This window comes from Molothrus aeneus, unplaced genomic scaffold (assembly GCF_037042795.1).
Source record: "Molothrus aeneus isolate 106 unplaced genomic scaffold, BPBGC_Maene_1.0 scaffold_36, whole genome shotgun sequence".
Classification (NCBI taxonomy): domain Eukaryota; kingdom Metazoa; phylum Chordata; class Aves; order Passeriformes; family Icteridae; genus Molothrus; species Molothrus aeneus.
The window spans coordinates 1,749,075-1,763,654 of record NW_027099027.1 but is presented as its reverse complement, the minus strand read 5'-3'; the positions used below and the strand labels follow the sequence as shown (position 1 = coordinate 1,763,654).

At 56.2% G+C, this 14,580-nt stretch overlaps 1 protein-coding gene and 1 pseudogene across 1 annotated transcript in view; one reads left to right on the top strand and one right to left on the bottom strand.

Moving 5' to 3' along the window:
• The window catches only part of LOC136570728 (uncharacterized), a 2,607,743-nt pseudogene that overhangs the window by 865,855 nt on the left and 1,727,308 nt on the right, over positions 1-14,580 (top strand).
• LOC136570729 (uncharacterized) overlaps positions 1-14,580 on the bottom strand; it is a 2,347,277-nt gene that overhangs the window by 717,634 nt on the left and 1,615,063 nt on the right. Inside the window, 1 exon segment of the mRNA XM_066571173.1 lies at positions 9,386-9,553. Within this exon segment, the coding sequence (XP_066427270.1) occupies positions 9,386-9,553 (168 nt within the window).

The following is a 14,580-nucleotide window of genomic DNA, read 5'->3' as shown; positions in this document are numbered from 1 at the left end:
GTTGCCAAGAGGAAACTAACAATACTAACTTTTGTGTATGTAATTTTACCAAGATTATAGGTTGTGATTTTAACTATACCGCTCCTGTAACCACCCAGCAGCTAATTAATGCAGACTACGACCTGTATCATGAGTTGCCAAAATTACAGATAGGTATGGATGTCGAGGTTCTTAAGGCGATGCTCGTGCATCCAGAAGTAAGAAGACTGGTGCAAAAAGTGAACCAAACAGTTAAGCGCATGGTCCTACAGGTGGAGCACAACTCAGAAAGAATAAAAAACATCCTGACTGAAGTAGAACAAGTAGGCCAACATCACTGGTGGGACGTTTTCACAGGATTTTCCCCAACAGCAACACAGGTCTTTCATTACCTGGTACACCCGATACTAATTTTAACTATAGCAATGCTTATACTGACTTTTATGAACCTATGCTTGTGGTGGAGGCTGAAATCCTTGATGAGTAAGATCCAAATGATTTGGGCGATGGTGCGGGCGTATCAACGCCCCGAAGGATTAGAACTTGACGAAAGAATTCGTAAGTTATAAGAAAAGGAGGGAAATGAAGCCCCTAAAACAGTTACTTTCAAGAGATGATGGGTTAAAGCATAGAATATAAAGCAGTTATGGGAAATATTCAATGTTAGGAAATCACATAGAGCAATAAATTGGGTAAGGTATGGAACACAATGACAGGGAAGAGATAAGGACAGACAGTGATAAGTTCAGTGCATTTCAGAGCCGAGAAGAACTGCTGGGTAAAGCACGTTTAGGGCCAACATGTAAAATTGACCCTGAGACCCTTGCCAAGGCCTGGAGACTAAGCCAACTACACCGGGAATTGACCAAATTTGGGGAGAGGTTCAAAAGTTTAAAGAGGAAGACTCCTCGAAGCTGATGAAGGCCGACCGGAACAACCCCTGAGAAGATCCTCAAAAGAGAAGTCCCCGCCCACGCTCCGCCTACACCACTCCCCATATGTATATGCATGAATATGATGTAATCCCAAACCTAAAACTGTATAAAAAGGTACGCTTTTGCTGTAAAGATTTAGAAATCCCATTTTAGGATTTCTCCGACGTCGTAATAAAATACCTCCTGCTTATTTGACTGAGTCTCTTAAGCAGTAATTTCTCGCCTTTTGGGGCAAAAATCGGCATCATAAGGTTGATTTTTCCAAGGGCTAAATCAAAGGCACAGGGGTCTTGGGCTCTGTGCCAGGGTCTCTGAGCGCCCTGGGTCGGGGCTCGAGTCCTCCAGGGCAGCCAGAGGAATTTCCTGGGATCTGACAAGAAGCCCTGTTGTAGTCCCTGCGTGCAAGAGTTTACTTGATCCCTTTGATGCCAGAGAGCACCAAGGACTTGAACCTTGCTGGAGTCCAGCCCTGCCTGCCTGTCATGGAGAAGAGGGAAAAGATGAAGAACCTGGGCGGTGGTTGAGCCCAATTGGCATTTTTCCATTTCTGATTTCCTCCCAGCTTTTGCAGCAGGGCAACAACCCCATCACTGCAAAGCACTTCCTTTTGCAAGGCACACACTGACCTTGGTGGAAGCTCAGGGCTCTTGAAGGGGCTGCTGCAGTTGGCAACGGGAGCTGTTGTTGAATTTTTCACGTTGCTTAACCCCCCCTGCCAAATGCCATCAAGCGGTTGAGGAAGGATAAAAAAGATTACCCTGGAGGAAGGGAGGCCAAGAGCTTGGAAAAGGAGGAAAGAAACGCTCCGATGATGACAATGACAAAAAACCCAATTTATTTTTGACAGCAAATGAACACCGGCCGCCCTCCAGCCCTCCCAGCCTGGCAGGCCGAGCAGTGCCGTTCCCATGGCATGAGGTGCTGGCAGCCTGCGGAGAGAAACCAGAGAGCCACGGTCAGTGGCAGCAGGCTCCTGTCCCCCTGTCCCGCCATGGCCTGTGCCCGGGCCAGGCTGCTGGCTCTGCTCAGAGCCCAAACCTCCTGACCCATTCTCTGTTTTTAGAGAAGGGCAGCGGGGCAGGCCACGTTCCACCTCCTCTGCTTAATCCCGGCACAGCAACCTCCTCAGCAGCTGCAAGAGCGGGATGCCCGTGTGCCCGCTGCCGCCTGCCCGGAGCCCTTCTGCCAGCCGAGCTGTGGAGCCGGGTGCCCACCTCTGGAGAGCTGCTGCCAGGAGAGGAGCCGATCCCAAACCAGGTCCTTGTCCTTCCGGAAGGGGCTGTCCCTGCAGACCGTGGCCCCTGGGGCAGCGCTGGCACTGGACGCGCTCCACGGACGCTGCAGGCGCTTCCCCGTCCGGTCCAGGCACCAGGTGTAATCCTCCTGGGAAAAACAAAGAACAACTGCATGAAAGTCAATTCAAAACAAGACCTGGAAACAAGAAAAAGCACAAAGCCTGTCACCGTTTCATGGGCCTGAGGAGGGTCTGACCACTCCATGTGAGAATTAAACCTGTCCAGGGGTGGGGAAAATCCCCACCTTTCCCGCCCATAAATGCACCCCTTCCTCAAGGGCCTGCAGAGCAGACTAGCTGGGGCACGGCTTCGGAACTCGTCCCCCTCTGCCGCCCCTATCCACATGGATGGATGCTTTTGTCAGGCTGGCTGCCCCCGCCTCAGCCCGTGCCAGGCTGGCTGGCAGAAGCTGTCAGCAAGGCCAGGAGCCAGCTCCCCTTCCACAACATCCGTCCCCTGTCCTGCCAAAAAGCAGCTCGGTGGCCGGCGGAAAAATTAATATTCCCCAGCGCCGCCGAGCGGGGAACCTCCGGCGCGTGGCCAGGCCGAGCCCTGCCGTGCCTGGAAGCACCAGCATCCCCCACCCCTGCGCCGGCTGGGGACTCATCTTGATTCCATCGGGGCGCAGAGCGTGTCCTCCAGGCAGGGGCCGCAGCCAAAGCCAATCGGCTCTGCCCCGCCAGCGGCCAGCTCCAGGATGGTGTGCCCAGCTCCACGTCGTGCTCCAGAAGAATATGCCAGCTGTGCCCCGGCTTGCAGGGACATCACGATGCCATTGAGCTGCAGGGGGATGTTTCCCCTGTCCCAGTCCGTGGCACCTTCACCGCACTGCCACCACTTCTCCAATGGGAAGGGCAGCACGGAGCCGCTCCCTCCACAGCTCGCGGGGACCAGCGGAAGCAGCATCTCCTTGGCTGCGCTCTCTCCTCCGCGCCGCGGCCGCAGGGAAACGCTCCGGGGTTTTCTTCCAGCGCCACGAGACGCGTGCCGCTGCTGCTTGCTGGGCTCCTGGATCCTCCTGTGCACAGGGAGGCATCTCTGCTGTCTCCTGGGCCAGGCAGGGCTCCTGCAGCCAAGAATGCTCAAAAAGGTCCTCCAGAGCTGGCCTGTCTGTGGGCTCCATGCATAAACACCACCTGATGAGGTGATGGCACTCTGCGGAGAGAAACCAGAAACCGCCGCTCAGCGGGACAAGGCTCCTGTCCATGCTCAACCACATTCCACAGTGCCCAGGCCACACCAGGAGTGCTCAGAGCTGCAGCCAAAAGTTTCCTATCGATCCTCTCTTGCGGAGGACACCAGCACAGAGGCACAGGTGCCACTTCCTTCAGCTAAGCCCAGGAGATCCACCTCCTCACCAGCTGCAAGAGCAGGACGCTTATGTGCCAGCCGCCCCTCCCAACCCCGTTTGTTCTTCCCCTCATGCCTTGAAGGCGCATCCCCACCTTGAGACACCCGGGGTGGGAAGAAGAGCTGGCCCCGGACGATGTCCTCGTTGGTGTGGAAAGGAAGGTGCCCACAGAGCAGCTCATAGAGCAGGATGCCCAGGGACCAGATGGTGGCTGGCTGGCCTTGGTAGCAGCCAAAGAGGATCCACTCCGGTGAGCTGTACTCCTGCGTTCCTATGGGACATGGGCGCAGCTCATCAGGCCCATGCTGCTCCCTTCCTCCCAGCCAGCTCCCATTCCACAACAGCCAGCCCCTGCCCTGCCACAAAGCAACTTGGCTGCAGCTGGTTGAAGGTGGATTCCCCCTCCTTCCTTCCCTCCTTCCTTCCCTCCCTCTTCCCCCTCTGCTAGCCAAGGGGGGAACTCCGCTGCCCGGCTGGGCCCCGGCTTTGGGCTCACCTGACATCCGGGTGTAGAATGTGTCCTGGAGGATCGTGCCGCAGCAGAAGTCGATGAGCTTCGCCTCGCCCGTGGCCAGGTTGACGAGGACGTTCTCGGCCTTGATGTGGCAGTGCAGGACGCCGCGGCTGCTGCAGTGCCCCATGGCCTCCAGCACCTGGCGGAACAGCCCCCGCCCCACGGGCTCCGTCAGGAACCGCCGCTCGTGCAGGAAGTACCTGAGGTGCTGACAGCGCTGCGGACGCTCCATGAGCAGCGCGAAGCCCTCGGGCACCTCGAACCAGTCCAGGAGCCTCACGACGCTGGAGAAGCCAGGCCGCGACACCTTCCACAGCAGCGCCAGCTCCAGGGGCACAAGGGCGCCCTTGTGCTGCGGGGGGACCGCGATGCCATCAGCGGGGCCGATGCTGCGCCGCGCCTCGGGCAGCCCCTGCCCGGCCCCGCCGCGGCTCGCCATGGCCCGGCCCGGGGCGCTGTGCGGCCCCCGCTCACTCCACGCTCGCTGCCCTCGCAGCGTTCCGGCTGCCGCCCTGCCGGGCCTCGCCTCAGCCCCGCCCGGCACGCCCCGCCAGCTCCTCCCGCTGGCCCCGCTCACTCCCCGGCCGCGCCCACTCCGAGATGCGCTCCCGGGACACTCGCTTGATGGCCGCCTGCGAGCCAAGGCTGAGCTCATCGCCCGCCGCCCTCCGAGCCGGCCCCGTCTCTTCCCGGGGCGCCGTCGGCAAGGCAGGGACCGGAGTAAACGCTGCCGCAGCCGCCGCTGCCCCTGCGGGCGGCACGGCGCTGCCGCTCTTCTTCCCGGGGCACCCGCCCGCCCGGCGCGCTGCTGCTTGCCGAGCTGCCCCGGGCTGCGGCGGCTCGGGGCCGGCGGCCGAGCTGGCGAGCGGCGGAGCTCGGAGCGGGGCAGCTGCCGGCCACGCTGTCGGCCACAGGGCGGGAGCTGGGCGGCAGCGGGGCGGCTGCAGGCGGAACCGTGGCAGGGGCTTCGTTCGGGCCCGGGGCCTCGGCCGGGGCTGGGCCAGAGCCAGCGCCAGCGCCAGGCGCAGCCAAAAGCCCGCGCTGCTCCGCCAGCACCAGAGCGAGCGGCTCTTCCAGCGGCACCACAGCCAGGACGGAGAGAGCCCGGCCGAGACGGAACCACGGCGGGCCGGGCAGGGGTGGGCACGGGGCGGCCCCGCGCGAGGGGCGCCTTGCGGGACGCGGCATCAGCCGGGCTGGGAGAGGCGGAACATGGACGGCACGGCCCAGCACGGGATGGGAGTAGAGTGAGTGTGAGAGGGAGAAGAGGATGGGGAGCGAGTGGGAAGTCGAGTGGAAAACCAATCAAGAGAAGCACTGCTGCTGCTGCTGCTGCTGCTGCTGCTGCTGCAGAGCTGCCGGAGCTCGCGGCCGTTCCTCCGTTGTCCCCGCGAACCCAACGGAGGAGCCGCCGCGCGCCCCAAGGAACGAAAGAGAGAAACAAACAAATCACACCCCAAAGTCATTCCTATTAGAGAAGTAACCAAAGAAAACAATGTAGCAATAACGAAGACTGTTGGCTTCTGGCTTCTTTCTTCTTTGCATGAGACCAAGCATTTCATGGGGAACAGTTGCCTCTTCTGACAATTTTGCCAGAGTGGACAGGAGCAGAGCGTTTACTTTTCAAGTAGAAAAGGGAAATCGTGTCAGTAATTTCATCTCTTTTCATCCTCTGTTGACACAGTTGCAGGCTGCCAAAAGACATGGTCTGCAGTGTGGAACTTGGGGCCAAGTTTCTTTTTCTGCCAGAGGATGAAGAGGCGAAGTATCCCAGAATCATGGAGTCGTGGCATGGTTTGGCTTGGAAGGGATCTGGAAAATCCCATGGCTGCAACCCCCCTGCTGTGGCTGGGGACCCCTTGCACTGGACCGGCTTGTCTAGAGCTCCATGCAGCCTGGCCTTGAACACTGTCAGGGACGGGACATGCCCACCTTCTCTGGGCAACCTGTTCCAGGAGAGTCTTTTTTCTGCTTTCTTGTGTGTTGCCCTCAGGTACTGGAAGGCCACAGCTGGATCAAGGCTGGGTCTCTTTCCCAGGCTGAAGAAGCCGAGCTGTGTCAGCCTTTCCTTGCAGGAGAGGAGCTGCAGCCCCGGCACCATCTGGGTGTCCCTGCTGGGCCCCTGCTGCAGCGTGTCCACGTCCTTGCCGTCCGTGCCGGGGAGCCCGGCAGAGGCGGAGGCAGCGCTGCAGGTGCAGGGTCAGCGGCGGGGAGGAGACCCGGCCCTGGCAGCGGCTCCGGGAGCAGCGATTGGCGCTGGGCCGCCCGCACTGCAGAGAACCGGGGCCCTTGTGCCTGCCCTTGTGCCCAGGGTGCCTTTCCCCGCCGCCCGCCCGCCCGCCTGCTCGGGGGAAATGCCCCCTGTGCCGCCCCTCAGGGCCGCCCCTCGCCGCTGCCCCGGCGCTCCCGGCGCCGCCTGGAGGGGCCCAGGCCTCGGCCTCACCCTGCTCAGCCCGAGGCCTGGAAAAGCAGATTCAAACACCCACCCAGAAAGTGCCCCAGGATGCCAAGGTCAATCTTTTGTCACCAGCACAGCTTTGCTATCAGAGTCTGGACGGGAGTAGAAAATCACCAGGGGAAAAGAGCATGAACAAGTTCTGCCTTGGCACTACCTCAAGCTGTGGGGTACCAGTTGTTGGTTTCACTGGCTCTGGATTGAAGGCACTTGAGACAGTAATTCATGTTCAGACTCAAGTGTTTATTATTTCTTATCAGTAAAACAGCCTCATTACTGGGAGTTCAGCAGCTTTTCATTAGAAGGCACAAAATGGCCAACAATCTCTTGTTCCAAGGTCTTTTAAGACTAAACTATCCAATTAGGAACTGACACCTAGATTATTTTCCCTTTTAACCCAATAACTGATCCCATAGAGCCTGCAATGTGGAATTTCTGCCCAATTACAAAAAGCCACCCAAACCCATGAAGAAGAAGGAAGAAGCATGAAGAAGAAACCCAGGACGAAACACTGTGCCCTCCATTTTGCTTCCATCCACAACATACTAAAAATCCCAAAACCTCAATTTCTCAGAGTCAGAGTGGACCAAAGCCGAAAAACTGGAGGTGATAAGAATGGACTAAAACCACAACCAAGGAATCTGCATCGCCCTGAAATACCTTTCCCCTCACATCAGCCTGGTGCATATTCATAGAGCCTCATGCATATCCATAAACTACTTTACATATTCCAGGAATGATTTTACATGGCCCCTCCCTGGGTCTGCCTTTTCAGAGCATGTGTGTTTCTTGGCTGTGGTTTTGGCTCCTTCTCTTTATCACCTCCAGTTTTTGGGCCTTGGTGCACTCTGCCTTCAGACGGGGAGTGCTGATAGTTGGCAGATCTGTACAGGTGTCCTCATCCCGTGTGCATTGGATGTTATCCCATCCAAGCAGGCAGTCTAACAGAAGCAGCCTTTTCACAAGCTTAATTAACGACAGAAATAAAAACTATAGAACAAAGTTACTTTCAGAAACAGTCCCAGCCCATATTTGATCCCAGTCCAGTTGATCTCAGTCTGTGTGGTCCTGATCCATATGGTCCCAGCCTGTGCAGCCCCAATCCAAAGGATCCAAGCCCATATTTGATCCCAGTCCAGGTGATCCCAGCCCATATTTGATCCCAGCCCATATTTGATCCCAGTCTGTGGGGTCCTGCACACACTCCCTGGGTCTGGAATTCCAGTTCCCAGCCAGGAAAAAATGTTCCTGCCCTTGAACTTCCTTCCTATCCCCTCAACAAATTGCAATAAAATTATAAACAAAGAAATAATAATTGAAATTAAATAAATTATAATAAAAAAAATATCAACTCTTCTTTGCAATACTCCAACTATGATTTAACTCAAACCAAAAATAACTATTACTATAATATTACCAATGCATATAAATAAACAAATTATATATCAAGAAATACCTTTTGAAAATTTTAACTCGATGACTAATGTACTTTAGATAAAATTATCTAAAGAAACTACCATGCAATCTAACACCTCTTAGTTAAACAATTCATATTACAAATATACTAAACACAAAACCAAAGACCACTATAATTTCTCAGACATTTCAACCAAACAATTAAACTTTAATGACATCCTTAAGTACTCTTGAAAAATTAAAATTATTTTTAAAAAATTAATTGTGTGTGGGTGGTTTTATTTCAATATTGGTTTTTGGATTGTTTGGGTTAGATGAATTAAAAAATGGGATTTTTATAGGAATTGAATCAGCTGAGAAGGTGGCACTCTGCAAACAGAATTGACTGAAAATAAATGGGACAGAAATCAGTAACTCTGAAAGTTTTATTTGCTATCAAATACAACCCACACACCCAGCCCCACACAATCCCCATCCCATTGCTCCAAATTGGGATCCCACTTCTCCCAATCTCCTTCCAACCCCATCTCACCCTGGTGGCTGTGGAATGGATTGAGTTTGGCATGGGATTGAGTTTTTTTGAGGAGGGAACAAGGAATTTAAGGTAGGATTGAGCCTTTTTGGGTTAACATTCAGTTATTTTCAGTGGAATTTGAGTGGTTTTGAGGTGACAGATCGATCCCTCTTGGCTTTTGGAGTAGAGAGAGAGGGAGAAGAGAAAAAAATTAAGGCCAAACAAACGGACAAGCAGCCAGGAGTGTTCCCAACATGGATCACAGGGAATGTGAGTGACCAGGGCTGTGCCCAAAGTGCCTCCTCCAGTGGGGGATGGAGCTGCAGCAGCGCACCAAGCTCTTCCCGCACTCGGGGCACTCGCAGGGCTTCCCTTAGCGGTGCCTCCGTTGGTGTCGGGTCAAGTGAGAGCTCCTGGAGAAGCTCTTCCCACACTGGGGACACTCGTAGGGCCTCTCCCCAGTGTGGATGCGCCGGTGGGTGACGAGGTGGGAGTTACGCTGGAATCCCTTCCCACAGTCGGGGCATTGGAAGGGCCTCTCCTCTGTGTGAATCCGATAGTGCCGGAGGAGATCAGAGCTGGTCTGAAACCTCTTCCTGCATTTATCACACTCGTAGGGCCTCTCCCCTGTGTGGATGCGCCGGTGGATGACGAGGGTGGAGTTGCACTTGAATCCCTTCCCGCAGTCGGGGCATTGGAAGGGCCTCTCCTCTGTGTGAATCCGATAATGCTGGAGGAGATTGGAGCTGGTCTGAAACCTCTTCCTGCATTTATCACACTCGTAGGGCCTCTCCCCTGTGTGGATGCGCCGATGGGTGACGAGGGTGGAGTTGCACTTGAATCCCTTCCTGCAGTCGGGGCATTGGAAGGGCCTCTCCTCTGTGTGAATCCGATAGTGCCGGAAGAGACTGGAGCTGGTCTGAAACCTCTTCCCACACTTGGAGCACTCATAGGGTCTCTCCCCAGTGTGGGACCTCTGGTGGCTGATCAGGTGGGAGCTCCTCCTGAAGCTCTTCCCACACTCCCCACACTCGTAGGGCTTTTCCCCAGTGTGGATCCTCCGGTGCACAGTCAGGTTGTACTTCAACCTGAAGCTCTTCCCACACTCCACGCATGTGTGGGGCTTCTCCCCATCATGGAGCTGCTCATGGAGCACCAGCTCTGAGCTCTGGCTCCATCTCCGGCCGCCTTCCCGGCCCAGGCTGGCTCTTTCCCCCTCACATCCCCGCCATCTGCGTTTGCAGCCCCTCCTCGTGCGGCATCTCCGGGCCTTTTCCTCCCCGTTGGCCTCCTGTGCCGTGGAGCCGCTCAAAACGGCCTCTGCCACCAGGTTCTGCCGCGGGCATTTGTCCTCCCTGCTCTCCATGCTCAGCTCCTGCTCTGGGCGAGGAAGGACAAGGACAGCATGGGATTTGCCTCCGTGCCACAGGCAAGGGCAACGAGATCCCCCCAGGCGGTCTCTGGGAACGCACTGCCCCCTCTTGGCTCTCCCCATTTCGGGATGCTGGGGCTGTTTGGGCTCCCGGGCTCCCTTCTCCCCTCATTCTCTGCTCTGGGCTGCAGCGGCTCCAAGGAGTCCCCCCTGCCCTTCTCCAGGCTCTTGAGGCTCCCGCCAATGGCGGCGCTCCCCCCTCTCTGGCCTCCCCACTTTGGCCTCCTGGGGCACACAGGGCTCTGCTCCTCCAGGCTGCCTCTGCCGGCAGCCGCCACCGCCACCCCCCGATGTCCCCCCGAGGGGCCTTTTCCGCTCAGCCTTGGACTTCTTCATTCTCCAAACATCCCCCAAAAACCCAACCCAGGGACCCCCCGGGATATCCGGGCCGGGCTCCCCCTCCCCGCTCACCTGCGCCATGGGGGGGGGGGGCGATGATCCCACAGGTGGGGGCTGCGACCGCGTGGTTCCCTCAGCTCAGCCTTGATCCACCATTGCACCTCCTCTTCCTCTTCCTCCCGCTCCTCCTCTGTCCTATCTCCACCTCCCTCTCCTCCTCCCCCCTAACCCCGCCTCCTTCACTGCTCTTTCGCCTCCCGCTCCTCCTCTTCCATCCCCCCTCCTCCTCCTCCTCTGTCTTATCCCCACCTCCTGCTCCTCTTCCATCCCGCCCCTTCCATTCCTCCCCCTCCTTCTCCCCCCTTACCCCGCCTCCTCCTCCGCCTCCATCCCTGCCCTTCCCTCCTCCTCCTCCTCCCCCAGCAGCAGCCACACCCTCGGTGCCCCGTTCCCGCAGCCCTCGCAGCCCGCGGCAGCAGCGGCGATGGAGCCGGGACAGGTCGGCATGGGCAGCGCGGGGCTCTCGGCTGCTCCCAGCCGCTGCGGGCGGGGGGAACCCGGCCCGGGCCAAAGGAGAGGCAAACTGGGCAAACTGGGGGCAGGTCACAAAGCTAAGGATGCAGCAGAAAATGGAGCTGAAAGAGTTATTTTAATATTCACTCCAAACGAGGAAATACTGGAAATTCCAAAGTTTAGGGAAGCCGAGAAAAAAGAATTAAACAAGATAGGAAATGAACAAGATAAATCAGGGAAATAGAAACTTCTACATGGAAGACAATTACTTAATAAAATGTGCTTACTAGGAAAATATTAGAAGACGTGCATCAGAAACCCCACTGGCGTACTCAAGCTGAGGGCTCCCAGGTGCCTCTGCCTGGGGCTGCTCTGGAGCTGCTGTGGGGCTGCGGCGCTGCTGCCGGGCAGCTTGGCTGGGCTGGGGCAGGGCCTGAGGGGCTGGGGCGCTGGCAAGCCCTGAGCAATGGGGCTGTCAGAGGCCACAAGCAGCCCCCTGGCAGCCGCCTTCTTCCTGCCAGAGCTGACTTGCCAGGCGGATCCTGGGCACTCTGGAACTAACAGCATCAGTGTTGTTGGAAAGCAAATGCAGGGAAATCGCAGACCTTTGGTCTTGTCAGCAAAGCTTAGAATTAAACACAGGATTTGATCGGACACCTTGGAAAGGGCTTCCAAACTTAGGTGCTAGAAGGGAGAATGCGGATTTCTAGTTCATAGCAGAGACACGGGGAGGAAAGTTGAAGTGGAGGAAAGTTTAGTGTGTTAGAGTTCAAGATCTAGAAAAAATCAAAGTAGTTCCAATGGTAAACAAGAAGTTTAAGATGCAGTGCTGGAGGTTTGTGTGTCATAACACGATTGGCTAAGGAAGCTTACAGCTTACTCTGTGGCATGAGTGTCTCATGTCTCGCGGCCCCTCCTCGAGACCCCTCTCAGGACCCATCCGCAGCCCCCAGGTCCCCCCACAATGCCCCAGGACCCCTCCCCAGACCCCCCCAAACCCCCTGACCCCTCTGGACCCTTCCCCGCCCCCCCCCCCAATCCCCTCTCAGGCCCCTCCCGCTCCTGTCCCGAGCCTGGCGGGTCCCAGCGGCAGCGGGGAAGGGGGCGCCGCTTCCGGCTCGCCTCTGATTGGCTGGGGAGGCGCTGGAAAGGCGGGCATTGCTGAGGGTAGCCGCACCATTATTGGTCGGCTTGGGGACGGGCAGCTCGTGATTGGTTGGTTTGCGGCGGGGCGCGTCGCTATCGGCTGGGAGCCCACACACACAGCGGATTAGGGAGATTGTGAGGGGAGAGCGGCTGAGGTGGAGCTGAGGCGGGGCCAGGGGGAAGCTTGAGAGGGTGTTGAGCGTTCTCAGGTGGGCTTAGGGGGAACTGAGGGAAATTGGGAGAGTCTGAGGGGATTTTGAGAGGAACTGGAGGATTGTGAGGGGATCTGGGGGGTTTTGAGGTGGTCCTGAGAAATCTGGGAGTCTGAGGGAATATCTTAGGGTTTTGGGGGGATTGAGGCGTCTGAGGGGGATTTGGGGCAGTTTGATGGATTTGGGGGCGTCTCAGGTGGGTCTGGGGTGAATTTTGGGGAGAACTGGGGGGGTTTGAGGGTCCTGGGGAGGTTTTTGGGGTCCTGGGGAGGGTTTGGGGGTCCAGCATGGTCCTGGGCCAACACTGGGGGAGCTCTGGGGGGTTTGGAGTTCCTGGAGGGGTCCCGGGGGAGATCTGGGGGTCCCGGGGGGTCCCAGGCCCACCCTGAACCGGGGTCTGGGGGTTTCGGGGGGAGGGGGCACTGCAGGGGTTCCCCTCCCCCGGTTTTTGGGGGGTCTCCCATGGTGCCCCCTCCCCAAAAAGCTCCCAGGGCCCCCTGAAGTGGCTCCTGTTCCACCGGCCGGTGCCCCCTGATCCAGGACGGCCCCACTGAGTCTGGGGGGGTTTGTGGGGATTTTGGGGTTCTGAGAGGGTTTTTGGGGATTTCAGGGTGGCTTTTTTGGGCTTTGGGGGATTTTGTTTGGAGTTTGGGGGGAAGTATTGGGGTTTTTGGGAAGAATTATTGGGTTTTGTGATGGTTATGTGATTTTGGGGGGTTTTGTTGATTTGGGGGGTTTTGGATTTTTGGTGTTTTGTTGGGGTTGTGGGGGCTTTTGGGGGGAGATTTATTGAAAATTTAGTGAGCTTTTTAAATTTTGGTGAGTTCCGCTGGGATGTTTGGAGATTCCGTGGGGTTTTTGAGGGTTTTCTTGTAATTTTTGGGGATTTGTGGGGTTTTAGTGGAATTTTAGGGGTCTTTGGGGCATTCCCTGGGTGTGGGGAAGGGCTGAGAGGCACCAAAATCTCCTTAAAAGCCCCGAAAGTCCCAATAAAACCCACAAAATCCTTTGAAATCTCTCAAAATCCCATTAGAACACTCTAGAATCCCAATAAAAGCCCATAAAATCCTTTGGAATGCCAAAAACCCCAAAAATCCTGATTAAACTCCGCAAATCCACCAAAGATGTCCCCAAAACCAGAAAAAGTCCCACAAAATCTCCCCCAAGATCCAAAGAAATCCTGGCAACACCCAAACCTCCCCAAATCCCACAATCCCACCAAAAATCCCAAAAACCCCAAATCCCCAATTAATCCCTCTGAATGCCACCACAATTCCAATAAAATGCCCCAAAATCTCCTAAAAATCTCAATAAAACCCCAGGAATTTCTGAGAATCCCAAAAAATCCCAACAAAATCCCAGTAAAATCCCCAAAATTCAAAAACAGCCACAAGAAATTTCAATAAACTCCCAAACACCCCCAGAAAAACTCCCCCTCAAAATGCCAAGAAAATCCCCCAAAATCCAAACCCCCAAAATCCACAAAACCAGCCACTCCCAGTCAATCCCAGTGTGATTCCAGTCGCTCTCAATGAGGTCCCAGTGTAACCCAGCATGGACTCAGCTGCTCTCACTGGGATCCCAGTGTGATCCCAGTTGCTCCCAGCATAATTCCAGATGTTCCCAGTTCCTCCCATGATGATCCCAGTTGCCCCAAGAATAGTCCCAGTCCCTCCCAGCAGGGTCCCAGTCGTGCCCAGTTGCCTTCAGGGTAGATTCAGTTTCTCCCAACATCGTCCCAGTTGCTCCCAGCACGATCCCAGCTGTTCCCAGTGTGGTTCCAGTGCCCCCAGGATGGTTAGAGACACTCCCAGTATGTTTCAGTTACCTCAGAATGATCCCAGTCTTTCCCAGTTCCTCCCAGTTTCCTCTAGCATCATCCCAGTTTCCATCTGTTGCTCAAAGGGTGGCCCCAGTTGCTCCCAGGATGATCCCAGTTGCCCCAGTTGTAGTCTCAGTCCTCTCAGCATGGTTCCAGAACCTTCCAGCCGATCCCAGTTGCTCCCAGTGTGTCACATTTTCCTCCCAACATGGGCCCAGTAGCTCCCAGTAAGCCCCAGTCAGGTTCCATTCACACCCAGTATAATCCCAGTATGAGTGTAGCCACTCCCAGTATGATCCCAGTCCCTTGCAGTCTAATCCCAGTTGCTCCCAGTCACTCCCAGTCTGATGCCAGTGCCCCCAGTGTGATCCCAGTTGCTCCCAGCATGGGCCCAGCTGTTCCCAGTGTGCTTCCATCACTCCCCTATGGTTACAGACACTCCCAGGATGGTCCCAGTTGAACCCAGTTGCCCCTGCTCTACTCCCAGTCCCTCCCCAGATGATCCCAGTCCCTCCCAGCATGGTCCCACTCACTCCCAGTTGCCCCCAGTGTGGTCCCAGTTCTCCCCAGCATGGTCCCAGTTGTTCCCAGTGTGGTTCCAGTCCCCCCAGTATGGTTCCAGACACTCCCAGTATATCCCAGTTGCCCCCAGCATGT